The 21,032-nt window shown below is 34.5% G+C and overlaps 1 protein-coding gene across 1 annotated transcript in view; it reads right to left on the bottom strand.

Annotated features, from left to right (window-relative positions):
• Positions 1–21,032, bottom strand: part of LOC150107152 (uncharacterized) — an 868,219-nt gene that overhangs the window by 493,999 nt on the left and 353,188 nt on the right. The window contains exon 3 of the mRNA XM_090391665.1: positions 16,051–16,161. Within this exon, the coding sequence (XP_090247791.1) occupies positions 16,051–16,161 (111 nt within the window). The remainder of the gene's footprint in view (positions 1–16,050; positions 16,162–21,032) is intronic.

Here is a 21,032-nt window from a genome sequence, read left to right as displayed (position 1 = left end):
GGCCTCTTTACAGATTTGTAACTCACAACAATCAACAATGGACAGAGCACCTATCTCTCTAAAAGTACGGGAACTGAATCTGCTATTGGCATCACAGCTCTTAATTATAGCATTGCATCAAGTGCACAATGGAAAATGCCATCAGTGACCACAGACCCATAATAGCAACACTAAACTTCAAGAATGATCAAGAACAGCAAATCAAAAGGACATGGAACTTCAGAAAAGCCGACTGAACATAGTTTACTCAAACCTCGGAGAGCCTCTGTCAAGATGAACCTGTCTCTGGAAACCTCGACAGAAAATTACAAATCCTTACTTCACACATCAGTAAAGCTGCCAAAGCAACAATACCAAGAGACAAACGGAAAAATACCTGGATACTATACTGGAAAGATCACAATGTTGATTCAATGATTACAGAAAGAGACAATATCAACGAACAATCCAGAATTAATAAAACTGATGAACACAGAAAGAAATTAATGGACATAACACACAAATTGGAGCAGGAAATTTGGAAGTGCAAACAAGAGAAATGGGCAGAGCTTTGCAGTAACCTGGATCCAAGAAAAGACAGCCAACACTGGAACATTATTAGAATCCTAGACAACAATATCAAAAAAGAGAACCAACAGAAAACAAACTTCATCATAAATGCTGGGAAACAAGCTATTACAGATCAAGAAATTGCAAACACATTGGCAAAAACCTATTCAAACAACTCCAAACTTCTTCAGTATAACAGAGAGGACAAGAACCTCAATAAACTCACAAGTAAAATACTAAAACAAGCAAGAACATACCAAACTAATGACATCTTCTCCGAAGAATTTACACTAAATGAACTAAATTCATCAATCGAGAAAACTACACCTAATAAATCTCCTGGTAATGATCTTATCTTTGGTCATATGGTCAAACACCTTGCCAAAAATGCCAAAGAACAATTTCTGGACATTCTCAATACCTCTTGGCGAACAGGCGAACTTCCAAAAGAATGAAAAAAAAAAAAAAACAGTTATTGTATCCATCCTGAAACCTGACAAAAATGCTGCAGAATGTCAAAGCTATAGACCTATCGCATTAACTAGCATACTTTGTAAAATTACTGAAAGAATCATACACTCCAGGCTTATGCACTGGCTGACAAAAAATAAGAAAATCAACTACTACCAAACTGCCTATAGAACCCATCATTCGACAAGAGATCAATTATTCCACTTCTGTCAAACAATAATAGACTCATTTCAGGAAAAACTAACAAAAAAAATACAACTGCCATATTCCTTGATATGACTGCTGCTTTCGATCTTGTTTGGATCAAAAATATTAATACAAACAGTACATGATATTGGAATTAGAGGAAACGCTTTAATCTGGATTGCTGATTTCATTAGAGGAAGAAAGATCAAAGTCAGAATCAATGCAGCAATATCAAGAGGGCAGAGAACCTGGGCTGGTGTTCCCCAGGGCTCAGTACTCAGTCCCTTACTATTCCTTCTGTATGTCAATAAGATTCATCCCTACCTCACAGAAGACACAAACGTAACTTGCTATGCAGATGATATAGCCATCTGGCACACTAGTGCTAAAATCAAAGAATCAGAGGAGACTCTAAACAAATCCATGAGAGGATTAGAAAAATGGTCAGATGAACTTAAACTCAAAATCAACCCAGACAAAACAAAACTAAACACCTTTAGTACAGACAGGAAAAATAGACATTCCTACAATCCCAATGTCATAATCAACAACAAGCGAATTGAAAAAGTCACAAATCCAAAATACCTTGGTATTACGCTTGATCAGGAATTACGTTTTGCACAACACATCTCTAACATTTCCAACAGAGCTGTAAAAAAATTAAATATACTGAAAAAGCTTTGTGGAACAAATTGGGGCGCAAAGCCAAAAATCCTCAAAACTACTTGCACTACACTAATAAGGCCAATAATGGAATATGCAGCACCTATCTGGTCACCTTCGGCCTCATCGGTAAAGAAAAAAATTAGACAAAATACAAGCAAAAGCATCCAAGATTATCACTGGTGCAGTCTCATCCATTAACAACATCAGAGCCCAATAGGAATGTGGGCTTGACCTGCTGGAGAATAGACCAAAATTTGCCACCATAAAATTCATAAATAATATCAGAAACTACCAAAGCGATCATATCTCCCTAAAAACTTATGAACATTGGAATCAAAAATGCAGACTTCACAGATCATCAACTTTACAATATGATGACACTATCAAGAAGGAAATAGGTCTTCATCAGCGCACATAAACAAAGAACCTCTATTTTCCAGTCCTTTACCTTCAAATACCTCCATAAATCTAAACCTTACTAAACTCTGTACAAAAAAAGAACCAAAAGAAATGCTCACAGAAAAAGGTCTAAATACTATCAATTCTTTCATCCTCCAAACAGGTTATTTGTTATACCAATGGATCGTCAGACACTAATATGATTAATGGAGGCGCTGGTGTTCTCCTTCTACTCCCGAAAGGTGAGAAACTTTTCAATAAAAGTTGGATCTGGGAGAATCGCTTCCAATTTTGCCAGCGAACTCTATGCAATAAATAAAGCACTTGAAGCCTACTCAAACTATCATATTATTGATAAATAATATCAGAAGCTACCAAAGCGATCATATCTCCCTAAAAACGTATGAACATTGGAATCAAAAATGCAGACTTCACAGATCATCAACTTTACAATATGATGACACTAACCGGAAGGAAATAGGTCTTAATCCACATAAACAAAGAACCTCTATTTTCCAGTCCTCAACAAATTATAATTATAATTTAGTGACTCAAGATCAGCTATGGAGGCAATCAAAAATGGCAATACCAAGCTCACACAAGACATCCATAAACTCTTAAATTACCTAAAGTGTTTAAGAAAAAGTTGCATTTTACAATGGATTCCTGCTCATGTAGGCATTGATTACAATGAAACAGCCGATAAATTAGCAAAAGAGACCAGAGAACTCAACCAAGAAACTCACATGACGACTCTTGTTGATGCCAATGCTTTTGCACTAGCAAGAATGCACTAGCAAAAGCTAAACTAATTCCACTGAAATCAGTGATAAAACATCAAATTCCCGAAATCAGTGCTGAGAGAAAGACCTCCACCACGATAGCAAGACTACGAACAGGACATTATAGAGGAATGACGATCAATACAGATGATACGAGAATATATAGAAACTGCAACAACTGCCCCAATACTGAACTGACACCCACTCACATCTTTACCTGTCCAGCAATTGCAGCAGCCTTGCAAGAAATAGATCCTAACCCTGAGCAACAGCTCTATACAAACAAAATCATCGACATAGCAAAAGCAGTATAAGAAGCACACGGAAACACCTAAGACTCTTCAAAGGACAAGACAACAACCACACTCTTACATAATCTCCAGAGATGGCCTCTCGTTCTCTCCCTTCCTGCACTGTTCTTAAAAATAATCATCAGTATCAATCCTATAAAACCCTTTTACTAATTTATATACCTCTATCATATCTCCTCTCCTACGTCTATCAACTAGTTTTGGAACCCACAGACCTCCAATTTTACCTCTTAGGAAACATTCCACAGACCTACAACGATCTTTGTAACTCGCCTCTGAATCCTCTCCACCATTTCTTCATTCACCAAGAAATCCAAGAGTCCCTGCTTGTCAGTGTATTTTTCAACAACCATGTAATTTGATGTGATGTTTTGGCAACCTTTGCAATATGCCCTCTGAACTAAAAGTCCACAGTAACTCTCAAGTCCCTTGCCTCGTCAACTTCTTGCAATTTTAAAAGAAAATAAATTCACTTTAAAAACGGTGTTTTATTATATTGAAATATTTATTCATTTTAAATTGTTATTAGCTATGTTATGATAAAATGCACATCTTTGAATGTTCTGAATAGACAATTTCACGAAAAAAAAAAAAAAGTATAAGAAAATTGTGCCCAAGATTGCCAATATCACATCATGATCAGCAAGTTTTTTTTCCCCCTCCTTTTTTGAACCACTACAATTCTATGAAAAGTAATTCTGGGACAATAACGTTGCGTATAATTTATTTAATTATAATTTTTAATTATAATTAAATCGTGACATTTTATAATAAGTAGCTTATTCTTTAATGTATTTTTGATGGATTACGTCAACATGAGATGAGCATCGATTGTAAGTCAGGTTAAAAATAACGTGACTAAATTCTTCACCACTTCTCTTAAAATCCAATATGAACATGGGGAATATGGATTGCGCATGCCCCTTGGCACCGTAGTGAACAAACCTCCGAGGGAGATGATTAAATAATCAAGAAAGTGGTCCTGATTCCATTAGTCTTATCATAAGGAATCTGTCGCGATGGGTGGAAAGAACACGCGCTGACAATTTAAATAAACGAAGCTGAGTGAATATTTCCCAAGAGATTTTACAATAATGATAACTTTAAAAGCGAAAAGAGGATTAAATATATGACACTGCTTTTTAATTTTCATATCTGAAAGTTAAAACGATAAAATTCAATTAACACTTAAGGACTTTTTCAGTTTATGCAAACAAGTCGTAAGCCGTCTAAAGGCACAGAAAGTACATAAAAGTGTCAATTTTTATCACTCACTTTATGCGAAAAGACATCGGGTACATTCGGCAAACGTTATAATGAAGTAAAATTTCATGTCCCAGTTGGAATGCAAATACGCAAAAAGAATAAAATATGCTCGGCAACTGTTATCAAGAAAGTGAAAATTTAAGCAGACAGACCATCAGAAATAGATCTCACTGATTAATAACTTCAAATAACTCACTTATTTATATTTAATGTTTGTTTTAGCGCTAATCAAGCTAGCAATTGTTCTTTCTGCGTCCTTATTATACGCGACACCTAGTTCTGTCTCTCACTTATATCCCGAAAAAAACCTTCAGGTACAGAACAAGGTTTAAAATAATTTGATGAAAATTAAGCCCAATAAGCGAGTTGAAAAACAAAGATGTGCATATTTCAATATACTATTTGGAATAGCAATTTTGTGCAATCAGAGAGACTAGAAAAGCAATATTGTTGCCAATATATAAACTGATAATAATAATAATTATTATTATTATGCACAAAGTTATGAGGTTCTTAACTGCTACATTAGCAATTTTTCTTAGCTTGACATCGTTTGATGCGAATCCTTTTTTTTTTTTTTTTTTTTTTGAGATATTTGAAGAATAATGTTTGTAACAATCTGTTCTCCTCTCAATTTTTTCTGGGTGGGATTTATTTCTAGAATCGCGTACCTTAATATGAGGATATTTGTGGTTCCCTACTTTCCAAAGAAACGCAAGATTTCGCTATTCTTAGCATTACTCAAAATGCATATATGAGTTGCTCAAATAAGGAAGTGTCCTTAGCTGCTCAGATGAATTTTTCCGAACCGATTCTTTAAAGGATATTATGGGGTAGAGGAATGATCTTAATCTAAATTTCATACCGTTCTCATTCAAAGAAGCTTTGACAGTAAGAAAAGGGATGTTCGTGGCTTCCGATTAAAAATAAAAATTTAAAAAAATCCGACATATCACGTGAGGAAAGACACGTTATTCCAAATTGCATCCATCAGAAAGTTTTTCTACCTACAAAAACATTTTCCAGAATGTTTAAACTGCAGCGTATGAAACAAAAATTATTACAATAATTGTTACAAAATGCTAAATCTGATATTTTAACAATAAGCTTGTACTGATTACTTTGAGGGAAAAAAAATGATATTGATGGCATATGACAGAACTACTACTGGTTTGTTTTCTGTAGTATGTGTAAATGCTAAGTACGGGGTTGCTCGTTTTTTGCGACGGTTTTAACTATTACTCAAACCTTATAACACAGTTTGTTTCAACATATCCAAATATCTTTTTAACACTAATTCCTGCTGATTATTTTTTCAATTTTTTCCCTCTTTTTCTAATAGCCAAATATTTTTTTAATGAACTGCAAAACGTCCTCTTGGCATACAGCCATTACAGTTTATTCATGTGGGAAAAAAAAAAAAAAAAAAAAAACAGTCATTCACTGTCCAGTCAAAACGTACTTGAACTACTCAGATATACAATGCAATGCCTCATTGAGGAGCAAACTGGTATAGTTAATGCAAGTTCGCAATGCTTTTTTTTCCCCTAAGTTGCTTCGTTTTTTATTACTAATCAAAACATGTGAATTTACTCTGGCTCTTTAGATTGTCTCCCTCTTGTACATGCCGCTGAGCGACGAAGTTCGAACTACCATGCTGAAATTTAAATCCATGCCAGATATATGTAAATATAAAGATAACTTCAATCCTGGATTTATATCGGCACGTGCAACACGTGCCGATATAAATCTTAAACTGAGATACATATATTTGAAATTTTAGTTGATTGGTTCTCTCTAAATATTTTTTAAATAATATATAGCTGTACTAATTAAGTCCGAATACATTTACCACCTAAAGACTCGTCTCACAGTGGAGTCTTTATTTAATCGATTTGCTTATTTCATAAATAAATTAATAATTATTTAGTAACATATCTCGACGTTTACTACGTTTTAATTTGTTTTCATCCCAGGTATTTTAAAATCTTTTAGTCGATCTGCAAAGTTGAAAAGGTTGATTCTTAGTAGTTTGCCGTTCTTATTATTTGAAAATGTTTTCTGATATCTACACTGAGTGTTTCCAAAAATTAAGTCCATGGCAATCCAAAATGGGATCTCATACATAATGCTTAAAAAAAAAAAAAAAAAAAAAAACGATAAAATGATTGAATCAGAAGAAAAAACGAAGAATATGTGGAATTTTCTTGAACTATTCCTGTGATTTACATTAACAAGAACTTGTTCATAAATGACAATTTTCTCATGAAATTTTAGACCCTGCTACCTGTTGAACTATCGGTGATAAACAGGAATTTGGTCAAAAAAGAAATAATAAATAAAAGCTGAGATGTATATGCACGAATATTTAATGGTGAATTAAAATTATAATGCTCTATTTTAACCTCTTTTGGTTTGCCATGTTTTACTAGTTGTCTCTATGAAACGTTTTAACTATCTTTCAAATAATCTGATAGCTTCAACTCTAGTCAATGATCAAATAAAACTAATCAATAAAGTCCTGTTTATCTAATAACGCATTTGTTCAAAAACAAAGGGAAATGATCATTCTTAGCCTAGCTGTAACAAACATATTCACAATTTATCTATTGTCAGACACCACAAAACCACCTTCCCATGGGAGTTGGAAGTAGCCCTTAGCAAACCATTAGATACAAAGCAGATAACTCGTTTGGTCGCAATTGGGATATTATAGAGCCAGAAAATCTCAGTAAATTGAATGCAGAAAATTAAAATCTTGAAGACAATTCAAGAAATTTTCAAATACTGGAAATATTTATCCAAATACGATAGCAAGTTCAATATAATGAAATTGTTAATTAAGAAGAATTGAGTTGAATCGATAAAAATAGTATTTTAAAGCTGACTTTATGTAAATTAGTGGCAAATCAAATAGCTTTGTCGCTAAAACTGACGTGAAATAATCACTATTTAGTAAGATTTAGTGTCTGCCCCCCCCCCATCCAGAGCAATTCTCGTGAGTTTAAACTTGTTAACATAAATACATTAATTAAATATTTATGATTCTTTGAGGTTATTAACTTTTAAACTGCGTGGTGCGATTCCAGGGGCTATAAATAGCTCTAATGTTATTTCACACGTTTCCAGAAACAAAGAGATATTTATAGTAAATAAATTAAGAAAACAGAAATCATCCTGAACTGAAGGAAGCAATAACATTAAGACACTCTTCGCGAACTGCATGAACCTCAGATAGTTACAGTTCACTAAGTACGAAGTGAAGCAAAACGAAAAACTAGCAGTCAAGCACAAAGCAACCACGACAACACGATGGATAGCTTAGCTCTACCTAAAAATGGAACAGGTAACTAACCGGACAACCAATTTTAGGATTTAAGTGTTGCACATTGTCAAGAAAAGCAACAGTAGGAAAACGTTTCCGGATGTATACCAGATGAACTGCTTTCTGTCGGAAAGCATGAGGTGTATGTGAATGGCCGGATGTCTGACACCCACCAAATCTATAAGGCGTGTTATGTTTGGATTTTGCGTACAAGTACTCTGTCCATTAGCATATATGTCCATTTTAAACTACCTAATTTACATTTAGTTGAAATACAGGATTATCTGTTATAACAGGTAATCCGGTATACCAAGCAAAGAATATCGGGTAGAAACAATGTATTTTCAACTAAAAAGCGTCGTTGCTCCGACTACGCTACGTAGGCATTCATCAGGAATATAATGACTTGATATTCGGTAATTAGTAATAATAAGCTGCAGAGTTTACAAACTTTGGAAGAGAGGATTCACTAGTTTTATGATCTAGGAAATCATGCAATTAGTCAGAATAATTAATTAGTAATTGGTCGGTAGAATGTCGGCCTCCTTGGTTAACGTACCCGCTCTTCAACCAATAAGCTGCAGGTTCCAATCTTGCCATGAGCAAGGATATTCGCAACTGTCTTTAGTTCGGAACTTTTTGGAAAGATGGAACTTTTTTTCAAGCTGAAGTGGCTTGAAAAAAGTTCTATATTTGGTTCTCTAGAGCAGTGTTTCGAATTATGTATTTTTTTTTAAATTCGTGGATGGCAAAATACATATATTATTTTATTAATGTACCATATTTACAACCTTTCGGTGATAGAAGTCCTATCATCAGTTGCATCAGTCTTGGGATTGGTAGCTCAGCAGCAATTTCCTCCATTCCGCTCTGTCAATGGCTTTCTACTTAACCTCCTGGTAACTCCTCAAACCTGTGCTGTCTTTGACTTGGTCAAGAAAGCTTTTCCTTGGTCTGCCTCTTCTTCTTTTCCCCTCTAGTTTGCCTTCAGTTATTCTTTTCACAAATCCATCATATCGAAGTATATGTCCAAACCACATATCCCTTCTAATTTTGATCGATTTAATTAGAGTTCTTGTTTCGTTTATCTCTCTCAGGACTTGTTCGTTTGATTTTTTTTTCTGTCCATTTTATTTTGTTCATGCGGCGCCAGCACCACATTTCAAAAGCCTCCAATCTTCTTACATCTTCTCTGCCTAGAATTCAGGTTTCACATCCATACAGTGCAATGCTCCATATCAATGTCTTTACTAATTTTGTTTTCAATTGTAGGTTGAGGTTTCCTGTTAAAATGCTTTTCATCTTAGAGAATTGGGCTTTTGCATTGTTTATTCTTGATCTTATGTCTTCTTTTGTTCTGCCATCTTCTGTTATTAGGCTTCCTAAATATTTAAACCTTTCACTTGTTTTTTTTTTTTTTGTTTTGTTTCTTGCTGATGTCTATATGCTCTATATTGATAGGGATTTTGCCTGTAACAATGATTTTAGTCTTAACTGTGTTGATTTTCATTTTATATTTTTCAAGGTTATTATTTAGTAATTGTAGCATTGTTTTTAATATTCTTCTGTTTTCTGCTACAAGGGCTATGTCATCAGCAAATCTCATACACATTACTTGATCACCATTTATCTTTATGACACTATTTATTTTATCTTTAGTTTCCTGAATGGCCTTTTCAATATATAAATTAAATAAAAGTGGTGAAAGTATACATCCTTGTCTTACTCCACTCCTGATATTTATTATTTTCTCCTTATCATTGATTTTAATCCGTCCGTTTTGATTATTGTAAATTTGATAAATTATTTTCCTATCCCTCAAATCTATGCCGATATTAGTTAGATAATTTAGGAGTATTTGCTGGTTTACTTTATCAAGGAAGCAAATGTAAGTATTTTGACTAAGGTATAATCTTATCTCTATTATTGTTCTTAAACAGAGTATTGCCTCTCTTGTTCCTTTATTCTTTCTGAATCCAAATTGGTCTTCATCCAATAGACAATCTATTTTTGAATAAATTCTATTTTGAATAATTTTTAGCAGAATTTTGCTAACATGTAGGATTAAAGCTATTGTTCTAAATTGGCTGCATTTGTTTGCATTATTCTTTTTTGGTATTGGTATTATGGTTGATTTCATAAACTCTTTTGGTATTTCTCCTCTATCATAGATTTGGGCTATTATTACCTAGATTTTGTAGCAGTTCTATAGGAATATTGTCTACACCTGGACTTTTTCCCTTACTCATTTCGGACAGTGCTTTATCAAATTCTTCTCGTATTATTGATTATCTTAGATTATCTTTATTTTGATTTTCTATGCTGATATCAACATCAAGTTCGTCGCCATTATAGAGATTTTCAAGATAATTCTTCCATTCCATTAATATATCCTCAGATTCTATTAGTAATTTTCCATTTTCATCTTTGATGGCATTGTTTTTGCTGTTCTTGTTAAATTTGAAAGTCAGTTTGTTAATTTCTTTATAGGTTTTCTCTACGTTTTCTTTTTTAAATAATTCATCTATGTTATTACACTGTTCTTCCAGGTATTCTTTTTTGGTTTGTCTACATTTTCTTGTAATTTGATTTTTAAGATATTTGTATTTGGCTACATCTTCTTTAATAGCATTTTTATATTTTCTTCTTTCATCCATAAGGCCAAGTATTTCATCTGTTATCCAATGTCTGCATTTTTCAATAATTGAGTTGATGAATTTGTAATCAACTCTTTAATCATATTCCATTGGTTTTCAATATTATTCTGACTATTTATGTCTTCTGGAATGTTATGATCAGTTGCCTCTTGGTATCCTCTCTTTACTTCTTTACTCTTTAATTTTTCAAGGTTCCATCTTATTGGTTTGTATCTTTGGATTTGTTTCCTATGTTTCAATTCTGTTTTCATTAAGACAAGGTTATGGTCACTACTAATGTCGGCACCTGGATAGCTTTTGCAATTTTTTATTTGGTTTCTGTATCTTTTCTTGACCAATATATAATCTATTTGATATCTATTTGAATCCCCAGGTGCTTTCCAGGAACTTGAAATAGTGTATTTGCTATAACTGTTTTTGTGTATAAAATTCTATTAATTGCTTTCCTCTTTCATTCCTATGTCCAAGACCAAATCTTCCTGAAACATTATCATTGCTCTCTTCCCCCAATGCTCCAGATTTCTTCTATTTGTTCATAAATTTCTTCTATTTCTTCATCCTATGTTGTGATGTTGGCATGTAGACCATTAAAATATTGAGGTTTACTGATTCATTTTGAATGTTTATCGCCATGATTCTGTCACTATGGTTAATTATCGTAGTGATTAACTTTCCAACTCTTTTATGAAACATTATTGCAACACATTTCATGTTCCAATATTCAGCTTATTTCTTGTCTTCATTTTTGAATAAGTATCAGGATTTCGTTGGCTGTCGACCTGAGAAAACAACAAAAAAGGCAGGTTTAAATTTCGCAAAATTTTGGGAATGAATAAAAGAGTAGGTCAACTCACGGTAACGTATTGATGACTACCTCAGTAATTATGTATGAACATTCTTAATATTTTTTCTCATTTATACGATGGAATTAACATTAGGATCGTAATAACAGCTCAGAAATTGATGGTTTCGCAGAAAAAATATACTAAAGATTAGTAATTAAAGGACAGAAGTTGGCTTGAAGAAGTTTTATATTTGGTCTCTTAGAGCAGTGCTTCCCAAACTTCTGGATGTGAGGGGTCCCTTTGAAAAAATTAAAATATTTCACGGCCCCCCCGAAAAAAAATCGTAATATAGACATATATTATTATAATATTTATTGCATTTATATTCGATGCAAAACATACACAGCGAATATTGCAAAAATCAAATGTTTACATTTTTAGCATTCATACATACACATTTGATATGACACATTATCTTATATAGATAGATACACTGTTATTGTACATTTTCAGCAAGCACATGAAAAGTAAAATGATTAGTAATAAAGAAAGAATTAAAAACATAAAAGAAGTTTAATAACAATTTAATGTGATGGATGTGTTTCAATACTGCTTCACACAAAAAAAGCAAATATCAGGTGAAATATTTCAAACTGCAATTCTTAGATTTCTGCTTTGAAATGAAACTTATATAAATAAGCATATATTTACTAATATTCATTAAGCGCCGAAATACGCAGGAAGCAAAATTTGTGAACCAATGTGTGATTTTTTCCATTAAAATATAAAAAATAACAAAAAAGAAATAATAAAAATTAAATAAGTTTATTTTAAGATAAAAAAAATCTACTTAGTCTTAAAATATTTTAAATTGATTTTCATTATTTCACGTCCCCCCCCCTCAACAAAACCTACGTCCCCCCCCCTCAACAAAACCTACGTCCCCCAAGGGGACCGCGACCCACAGTTTGGAAGCACTGCTCTAGAGCACGATTTCGGAACGTACAAAGTACGTTCCGAAACCCTGGATAAGGGTTAGTACGGAACGTACTAATACGCGCTAACAGCTTTTCGTAAGTTACATTAAAAAAAATAGGCTTTCACAAAATAAAAATATATATCTTTAGAAAACAGACCTTTTATGATAGCTTAAAAGTAGCAATGTAAGATAGATGTATCGATACAAAATACCGACATTACATTCCTTCTTATAAAATAAACACTGGATGTTAAACGCACAACGTATAATATGAGAAGCGGAAAGAGCTTATTTAGTGTGCCACAATCATTCAAAAATAATCTAAAGCAGGCCTTCTGAATAGTTAATTCAGACTAGACCTCAAATTCCTTATAAAAGTCAAAGATGAGCTTGTTCATAAGATTATGTCTGTACTATAGATTCGCCAATTTAAAAAAAAAAAAAATCAATAATTAGGTTTTGGAGATAAAGCAGCGATTTCTGCTAATTCTACAAAGACTAATTTGCAGCACCGAGATTATGAGGATTTATTATTATTTTTTAATCTTAAATGTGTAGAGATTATATCAAAGACGTTCTAATATTTATCATCTTTCTGGTTTTTATTTATTTATTTTTAAATATTAACTAGTTTCTAAAGCCCATATTGTTATAAGAGACACATTTATGATTTTTTGAAATCAATTTCCGATACAAGAATTACGTAAATAGTAACGAAAAAAACTGAACTAAACACGCATTCAAGACAGGGATTTAGGCTTAACATGTGATATTACAAATTTTTTTAAACCTAAGCTAACATGCAAATCCTTTGTGTGTTCATTTGCCAAAGAATTTCTTACTCGCTTGCTTGAAAAACGTACGCTATATTCGTACTGCAATCTCAAGAGTGCGTACATAAGTAGTGTGGCAATCATAACTAATATTTTCGCACACTTTCAAGCGTATGCTATAATGTAACCAATCGACACAATATTTCACCCTGTCAGATTCAACTGACCCTTCGGAATTCAAGTGTACAATTACACTTGGAAAATAACTACGGGCAAAAACAACAAATGAACTCCGTAAACCGTCTTCGATTATCGCAAAGAGTTTTTTTTTACTAGTAGCTGGTGAAATTAATAGAGCATCTGAGAAGAACAAAGATGAAGTTCATTATTTAACTGGATTTTATTTTGCGCATTTTCGAGCAGCAGTCGCCAATGATTTTACCATTAAAAGTGTGGCTGCACAAATTAGAATTTCGTCCAGATTATTTGGTTGCACATGCAGTAATAATCACAACTGCATGTTACACACTCGCGCGCTTCCAATGCAGAAAGACATCGAAATAAATCATTTTGCAGAGTAAAGGTGCCGTCTAGCCTCCCCCATCTATCAGGCTGCTAAGAGGTACATATGTCATTTTCATCAACCCACAAGACAGTCAATTTCTCACCCGAACCGCAGTAGTTGGTTAATAAAAAGCATTTCGCGTGCTCGCTGCTAGGCGGGCACGTGGTCGAGTCTCAACACAACAGTTGAACTACAAGACAGGTGATTGATTTCTCAATTGAGATCTATAATTACCCGCTGATGACGGTCAACACTGCTAGCCCATTTCTGGCCCGCTGCCCGTGCGCGCGAGAGATTAATAACTGCGAAAAATTTGCAAATCAGTAGCTGCGGCACCAGGCAGTGATCGAGGAAACGGAACGAAGCGTGCACAATGAGAAGCCATCAACAGGAAGATGAGCACGCGCACATACAAACACAAGTTCCATTCTGGTCCATAAATCCCCCCCCCCCACCCACAATTGACGTTCAAACAAGGCGAGCCAACATTGTCGAGATTCGTTTTCTGTGCATGCTGCTATTAAGGGGGGGGGGGGGGAGTAACGAGGCCAACCTAATAACAGTCTAGTGCACGGCCTCGATTTGCATAGCAGTCATTGCATTTAAACTTCCATTACCCTAAACTAAACAAATGAAAACATATTGCTCCAAGCTCGATAAAAGAGAGCCTTTTGAAAATGTTATTAATCGACAACAGTGGACTAAAATATACGTCCTTTTGGGCTTAATTTTCTCCTATCGATCAGCCAGTGTTTACAGGATCTCTTGTGGAAACCTCATTCACCAGCGACTTATTGCCACGGGAGGTCTTAAATCAGAACTATGAAACAGCCAGCTGTGCTTAATAGAGCACACTTTATCTTTATTTTAATACTGAATGGTTATTAAGGATGAAAGAGAGAACCAGATAACGATGATTTAAAAGCTCGCTGCTCAATTTATTCACAAAAGAGATTTTATATATAAGAACGTTACGATTTTCGCTCTGCTAGAGCTCTTCAGGTTAAAATAATTGCTTGCCTCTGGCACAGTCCGAAGGGAGAAAACATTTAAAATAGCATCATGCAGTTATCTGGTGAACATCTGCAGTTGGAAGAAAGCACGCGCAATAAATTTACACCACTGCGATTATTAACCAATATATGGAGACCAAATTAAAGATATTTAAAAAAAGGACTTTTTTTGAGTTCAGTCATCATTGGGGCACAGCTGAAAGAGCCCCCCCCCCCTTCCCCACTGCATTCCAGGAAGTGAAAAATTGGATTTGGCGCACACACACACATGATGAGGTTTAATATTCGTGCTGAGTAGTGGTAAAACGATGAAAATCAATTTAGGAATACAAACGTGTTGATTAGAGTTGTCGACAGCAGCCTTCGTTTATCGGAGAATGTAGCAGACATATACTCATTAAGTTTTCTATATTTCGCCAACTAAATGGAGAGTTTCGCCTGGACTTTCAAGGATTCTGAGCTCAGTACGCAACTGTTCGGGCTGTTCAAATTTGCCATCGGGGACTGCAACACACAAGGTTGCACTCAAGTCATCAAGGTCCTCTGGGTATAAAGACAGCGATTCTAACTGAATAGGCAATTTTAACATATTTCTTTTTTAAAAGTACGACGAGATTAAGTGCAAGTGAATATTATATGAAACTAAAAAGAAGTTGTCATTCGTACATGAACATTACCCTTAAGAGGATTTGATTATTATTCACCTGCAGTAGCGATGTGTAAGGATATCCACAGAACTCTTGTCTTCAAAACAAAAGATGAAAGGAACCAAATAATCTCCAGTGAGAAATGACGTCGATAATCCCGAAACCAAATGTATTTGACGAGAAATGAAACTCGAGTATTCTTCTGAAACGGTCTGAAAGCTTAATGACAATTATCATGTATTAATGAGATTAATAAAACAATTGTCGAAAATATTACGGAGTCTTAAATCAAAATTTTTGCATCGGCGTTGTCGCCGATGACTTAGGACAGGTACAGTCTTGAAAATAAAAGCCAGCAAACTGTGTACAAATGCATTGCGCGTATATTAATACAACACTGCTATAAAATTATTACTGCTGCAATACAATTCTGCTATTTCAATGCTACATTCTGATGTTACCATTTATTAAAACGCCAAGAAGAACAAATAAAAATCTTCTTTTAAATTTATTTTATTTTATCGTTTTTTTAAGCAGGGGGTTAGAATTTCTCGTTAGAACTTAATGAGTTTTCGGTTGATAGTATTACAGCCAGTTCCTCTTATCTTAGGGAAATAGCTATTCAGTGTTATACAGGCACTGTTAATTAAGGTAGAGCAAGGGAAAAACAGCTTACGTCACTAAGATGGTCCCTGGAAGCGGTTCGTTGAGGTCCATTCACCTCCTCACAAGGCCTGGTGTTTTCATTGTTGTTCGTGGCATTGGCTTCGTTATGTCTAACGTGAACCTGCAAGAAAAGCAAAAGTCACATCGTATTAAATTCTACTAAAGAGCACTTAAAAATAATAGAAACAATGCATATCTGTGCAATACTTTGAAATACTGAAGACCTGCACTGTTTAAAATGCAACTAAACAGAATATAAACATAACAGAAATAAACAGAGCAACAATTTTCGTCTCAATGAGGGTTGCATGAGTTTTTAAAAGGTCAGTTAAAATTTAGAACCTTAACGTTATAAAGAGTGAATTTAAAAATATCCGATACAATTCGAATATACGTTTTCGGCATTGCATTCTGAATGGAGTGTCGCAGTCTGGAAAACAAATGGCGTTAGTTGAAAACACGTGGGTTCAAATCCAGACAAGGACTGAATTCCGAAGTAAGTGTTTATTCACACGAAAAATAAAATAAAATAAATTAAAAAATTCCAACAAAATAAAGCGTCAATACGCACCCAATTAAAAGACAAACACTTGCTTGTTGGCCTTAATCTTTATATGTACAACAAATCTTTGTGTCTTAAAAAAGTCAATTAGGTTTAGATTCATGAATGGTCGCAAGTAAAACATGCGCAGACGCAGGATGACGAAAAAGTATTCTCTCTTAGACACTTTAAGATAAAGGGAAAAAAAAACACTTTAAAATATACCAACAGGAAGAGAAAAACAAAGCTGTACAATAACGAAATCTAAGAGAGGGAAACTACTTTTGCTCAGGATAATTTTAAGAAAAAAGTAAGTATGAAAATGATAAAATCATAATGAAAAGATGCGTTTCGTAATCGCATTCTTGTATGATGTTATTTAGTAAATTATATATTTAAAACGATTTATACACAATTTAACAAGTAATAGCGCCCATCAATGATCATGAAAGCTATAAGTTCCTTAACACGATAACAGACAGTAAACTCCATCCAGGATTAAAATTTCTTCCAAAATGAATGCCATCTTCCTGCTATATACTACTTAATTTCAAGTCTAGAAGATTGTGTATTCAAAGCTACCACATGACAAGGTGATTACTGAATTATATTTCGAATAATTTGCATTAATTACAAATCCAAGAGGAATTATGCCAATCTGGTTAGCATACTCGCTTTCCGACTAACAGGTCGTGGGTTCGTCTCCCACTGTGGGCATGGATGTCTGTAAAAGCCTGCTCTGAGCAAGCTTGTGTAACTCCTTGAGTTTCTAAGTCTTGTCTTTTTTTTTTTTAATACATCTTTTACATAAGATTCCGACGACAGCACAAAAATGTGACAATTTTTAGGCACTTTTAGGTAAAGTAAGCCACTAATACACTTGTTCTGTACGCAAATTATTCCGTAACAATGGTGGGAGGAGTGTAGTGAAACAGCTCCATTGATTTTAATAACTTCTGACACATTTGTATGATTTTTACAAAAAAATGCCACCATCCAACTGAGTTTTCTTTGACTAAAGTAAGTTTCTCAAATATAATGATAATTCTCGAGAAGATAATGAAAATATCTGGCAATTCAAAATGAATGGTATGTAAAGAATTATTAATATCGTGATAAACCTTCGGTCATATGGGCAGGGGGTGCAATGCAGTACTTTTCAGTAATAAAGCCTTTTATCTTCAAAGACTGCTTGATGTAAGAAGCTTTTCAGTTGTTTCTATAAATTCAAATTTTATTGATAAACGATTCGGAATGATAATTTCCTTTTTGGTTTGAATTAGTTCAACGAATTTTGATATTCAAGATCATTATTAAAATCAATGGAGCTGTTCCAGATGCATGTTCCAGATAGTGGCTTACTTTACCTAAAGTGCCTAAAAATTGTCACATTTTTGTGCTGTCGTCGGAATCTTATGTAAAAGATGTATAAAAAAAAAAAAAAAAAAGACAAGACTTATAAACTCAAGGAGTTACACAAGCTTGCTCAGAGCAGGCTTTTACAGACATCCATGCCCACAGTGGGAGACGAACCCACGACCTGTTAGCCGGAAAGCGAGTATGCTAACCAGATTGGCATAATTCCTCTTGGATTTGTAATTAATGCAAATTATTCGAAATATAATTCAGTAATCACCTTGTCATGTGGTAGCTTTGAATACACAGTCTTCTAGACTTGAAATTAAGTAGTATATAGCAAAATTAGATCAGCAGGATTATTGACTGCCAAAATAATAATAAAATTAAAACCATTAATAAAAAAAAGTATTGAAAATTCCGCGTGTATTTTTCCCATTATAACCCAGTCGAATTTTCTTTGGAATTAAAGTGATTACACTCTGACTATTGACTGCTACTGCGAAGTGCATCTGTCACGATTGTATATATACCATCATTCTTTTACTTCTGTGTCGTAAATCCTATTTATTAAATTCCCCCAGTGTGAGGAGAGTTATTGCAATGTATAACTGACAGCTTCATATCTTTCTACTCTGTGGACGCGACTGAAAGAAAAATTGGAAATGGCTCTACAAAGTATTGATTCCAAATACCAATCCAAATTCTCCCAACAACTTGCATATAGACTGGCGAATAATAGTTGCTCACCGATTTTAGAAATTGTAAATGAAGGTGAATCCAGTAAAGGTGAGAAGGGCCATAAAATAAAAACAAACAAACAAAAAAGTATTATTATAATTATTATAGTAACAGTATAAGAAATTATCTTCAAACAAGGAAGATTACTGAGAAATTTTAATTTTCGGAAAGCGCACTACACAAATGAACATAAAAGCCATCATTTTTTTGTGTCACTATCTCATTAAAAAAGATATCCAGTTACTTGCTTAACATTTCAACGCAACTACCCATAAGGTACGAATACAAAAACTTTCAGCAAGTTGGATTAGATAACATAATACTATTATAATGTAGCTCTTTCAAAGAGCCTGTGTAGCTCAGTGGATGTGGCGTTTGCCAACCAAGGCGCTTGGCCGCAAGAAGGAAGACTTGGTTTCGAGTGCAGTCGGCGACTAGAGGAAATTTTTCTAAGCCTTTTTTCGACCGGTTCCGGATTTAGTCGATCTCTGGCACGGGCAAAGCAGGTTTTTCCTCCCGGAAACTCGGGTTTTTCGTCCTGTAAACTCAAGAAAATCGACCGTAGAACCCACATTATTTCAGACATTAAATATATTGTTAGGGACCACGAGATGGCGGCACATTTGAGCCGTCTCTCTTCACTGAGTACCGCTTAATTAGTGATAGCCTTGGGCTATCTATCTCTGATTGGTACCAGTGGAGATTGAACTGCCCACTCAGTCTCCAAAAGTTAGATAGGGCTAAATGGCCTCGCCTACTCCCGTATACGGGAATAAAAAGGCATTAGCTGATTTTTTTTTTTTTTTTTGTAGTTCTTTCATTACAACTAATTAATAATGGAATCATATTCATTTAAATCTTATTTGCAGAATTTTCGGCTATGAAAGCAGCCATTTTCAACACAACTATAGGAAAACAATCACAAAAAAGAGAACATCAGTTCAATTGAAAGCGCGTGATATGCACTATCGTCTGCAGGAAAATAGTTCGAGCTGCTTTAATGGATAATCCACAAATAATTACAATAAAATAAATTAGTTAAATTATGAAACACATTCGATAAAACCATATCTTTTCTTTCAAGAGCTTGATAAAAAGAAATTTGCACTTCTCGTAATGTCGAAAACAAAGATCCAGAAATAAATCTCTGATGATATCAGACAGAAAAATAAAATAATTATGCTAATTTAACTTGATCGCTGTAATAATTTAAGTGCATTGCTCCGACCACATGGCTGCACAGTTAGTGCAATGCTGCCATACGGCAAATACAATCGCGGTTGAGACTAAATCGAGCATTCAATGAAAATTTTATTCAGTTTTCAGAACACCTCCATGCACAAGAAGGAAATGTTAGCGTTTAAAACTTATTATAAAGCAACAAGTCCACTGTCATTGCCTTGGCACTGAAGCGCGAAGATGCATCAAACACTTTCCAGTGGCTCAACAACAATGATGGGCGGATCAGAACTATAACAATCCTGCCATTTCCACACTAATTTTCCAAACAACGTCAGGGCGTCTCGTGCCAGCTGTGCCATTCACGTTCACCCAGAAAATGACATGCATGTACTGTGCTACTAAGCGCTTCGACCAAAGCGCCACTAGCAATCAAGCGGCAGATTCAGGTAACAAACGACTCCATTACCACAGTGTTTTTCTGTAAACAGAAATAATTATTCAAAGGACAGGAACGAATGTTATCAAGATATCTTCTTGATACGAACTAATGTGTTTGTCCTCGAGCTTCAATAATTAAAAACACACACTGTTAAGCATTAAAATTCAGAATATTTTTATTCGAATTTCTTAAGGTGGAAAAGGGAGACTTCCCCTACTATGGATCCATTATATAGCCGAGTCGGTTAGATATCTGATATTTTTAAAAACTTCAAATGTTATTCATTAGCCAGCTTTTAAAAAATATACAAATACTTGCAAGTGTGTTCAGTTGTGTGTTCTGAAACAATTTTGCGTTCGCGACTGCCACCTCACTGAAGCACGTGGCAGCCGCCAACAGGAAGCGGCTGTCAGAGAGGGTTGACTTGTGACATGCAACATATTGCAACAGCAGGCACAAAGTGTGAAAACACCTTTAAAATGCGAAGCAACAGCAGTGAGAGAAGCTGTTTTGCATATAACACATCACCGCTTTCGTGGATACAAACTACCTGGAACTTATAGCTCTTTAAGTTACAAAACATCAGGAGTATGGTTTAAATAGCCGGCTGTACGTTCAGGAACAATGACTTGATGATCCTTTCGGGGTGGATCACAAACCAAACAAAACTGGCAGATATCCTATAGACAAAAAAGTGTGAAAACAGCACTGGAATGCCAATGTCATAAGCCAG

The sequence above is a fragment of the Typopeltis vanoorti genome, chromosome 4 (genome assembly GCF_054136105.1).
Source record: "Typopeltis vanoorti isolate ZY-2024b chromosome 4, IOZ_Tvanoo_1.0, whole genome shotgun sequence".
NCBI lineage: Eukaryota > Metazoa > Arthropoda > Arachnida > Uropygi > Thelyphonidae > Typopeltis > Typopeltis vanoorti.
Note: the sequence above shows the minus strand (reverse complement) of the source record. Positions and strands in the feature narration are given on the sequence as shown.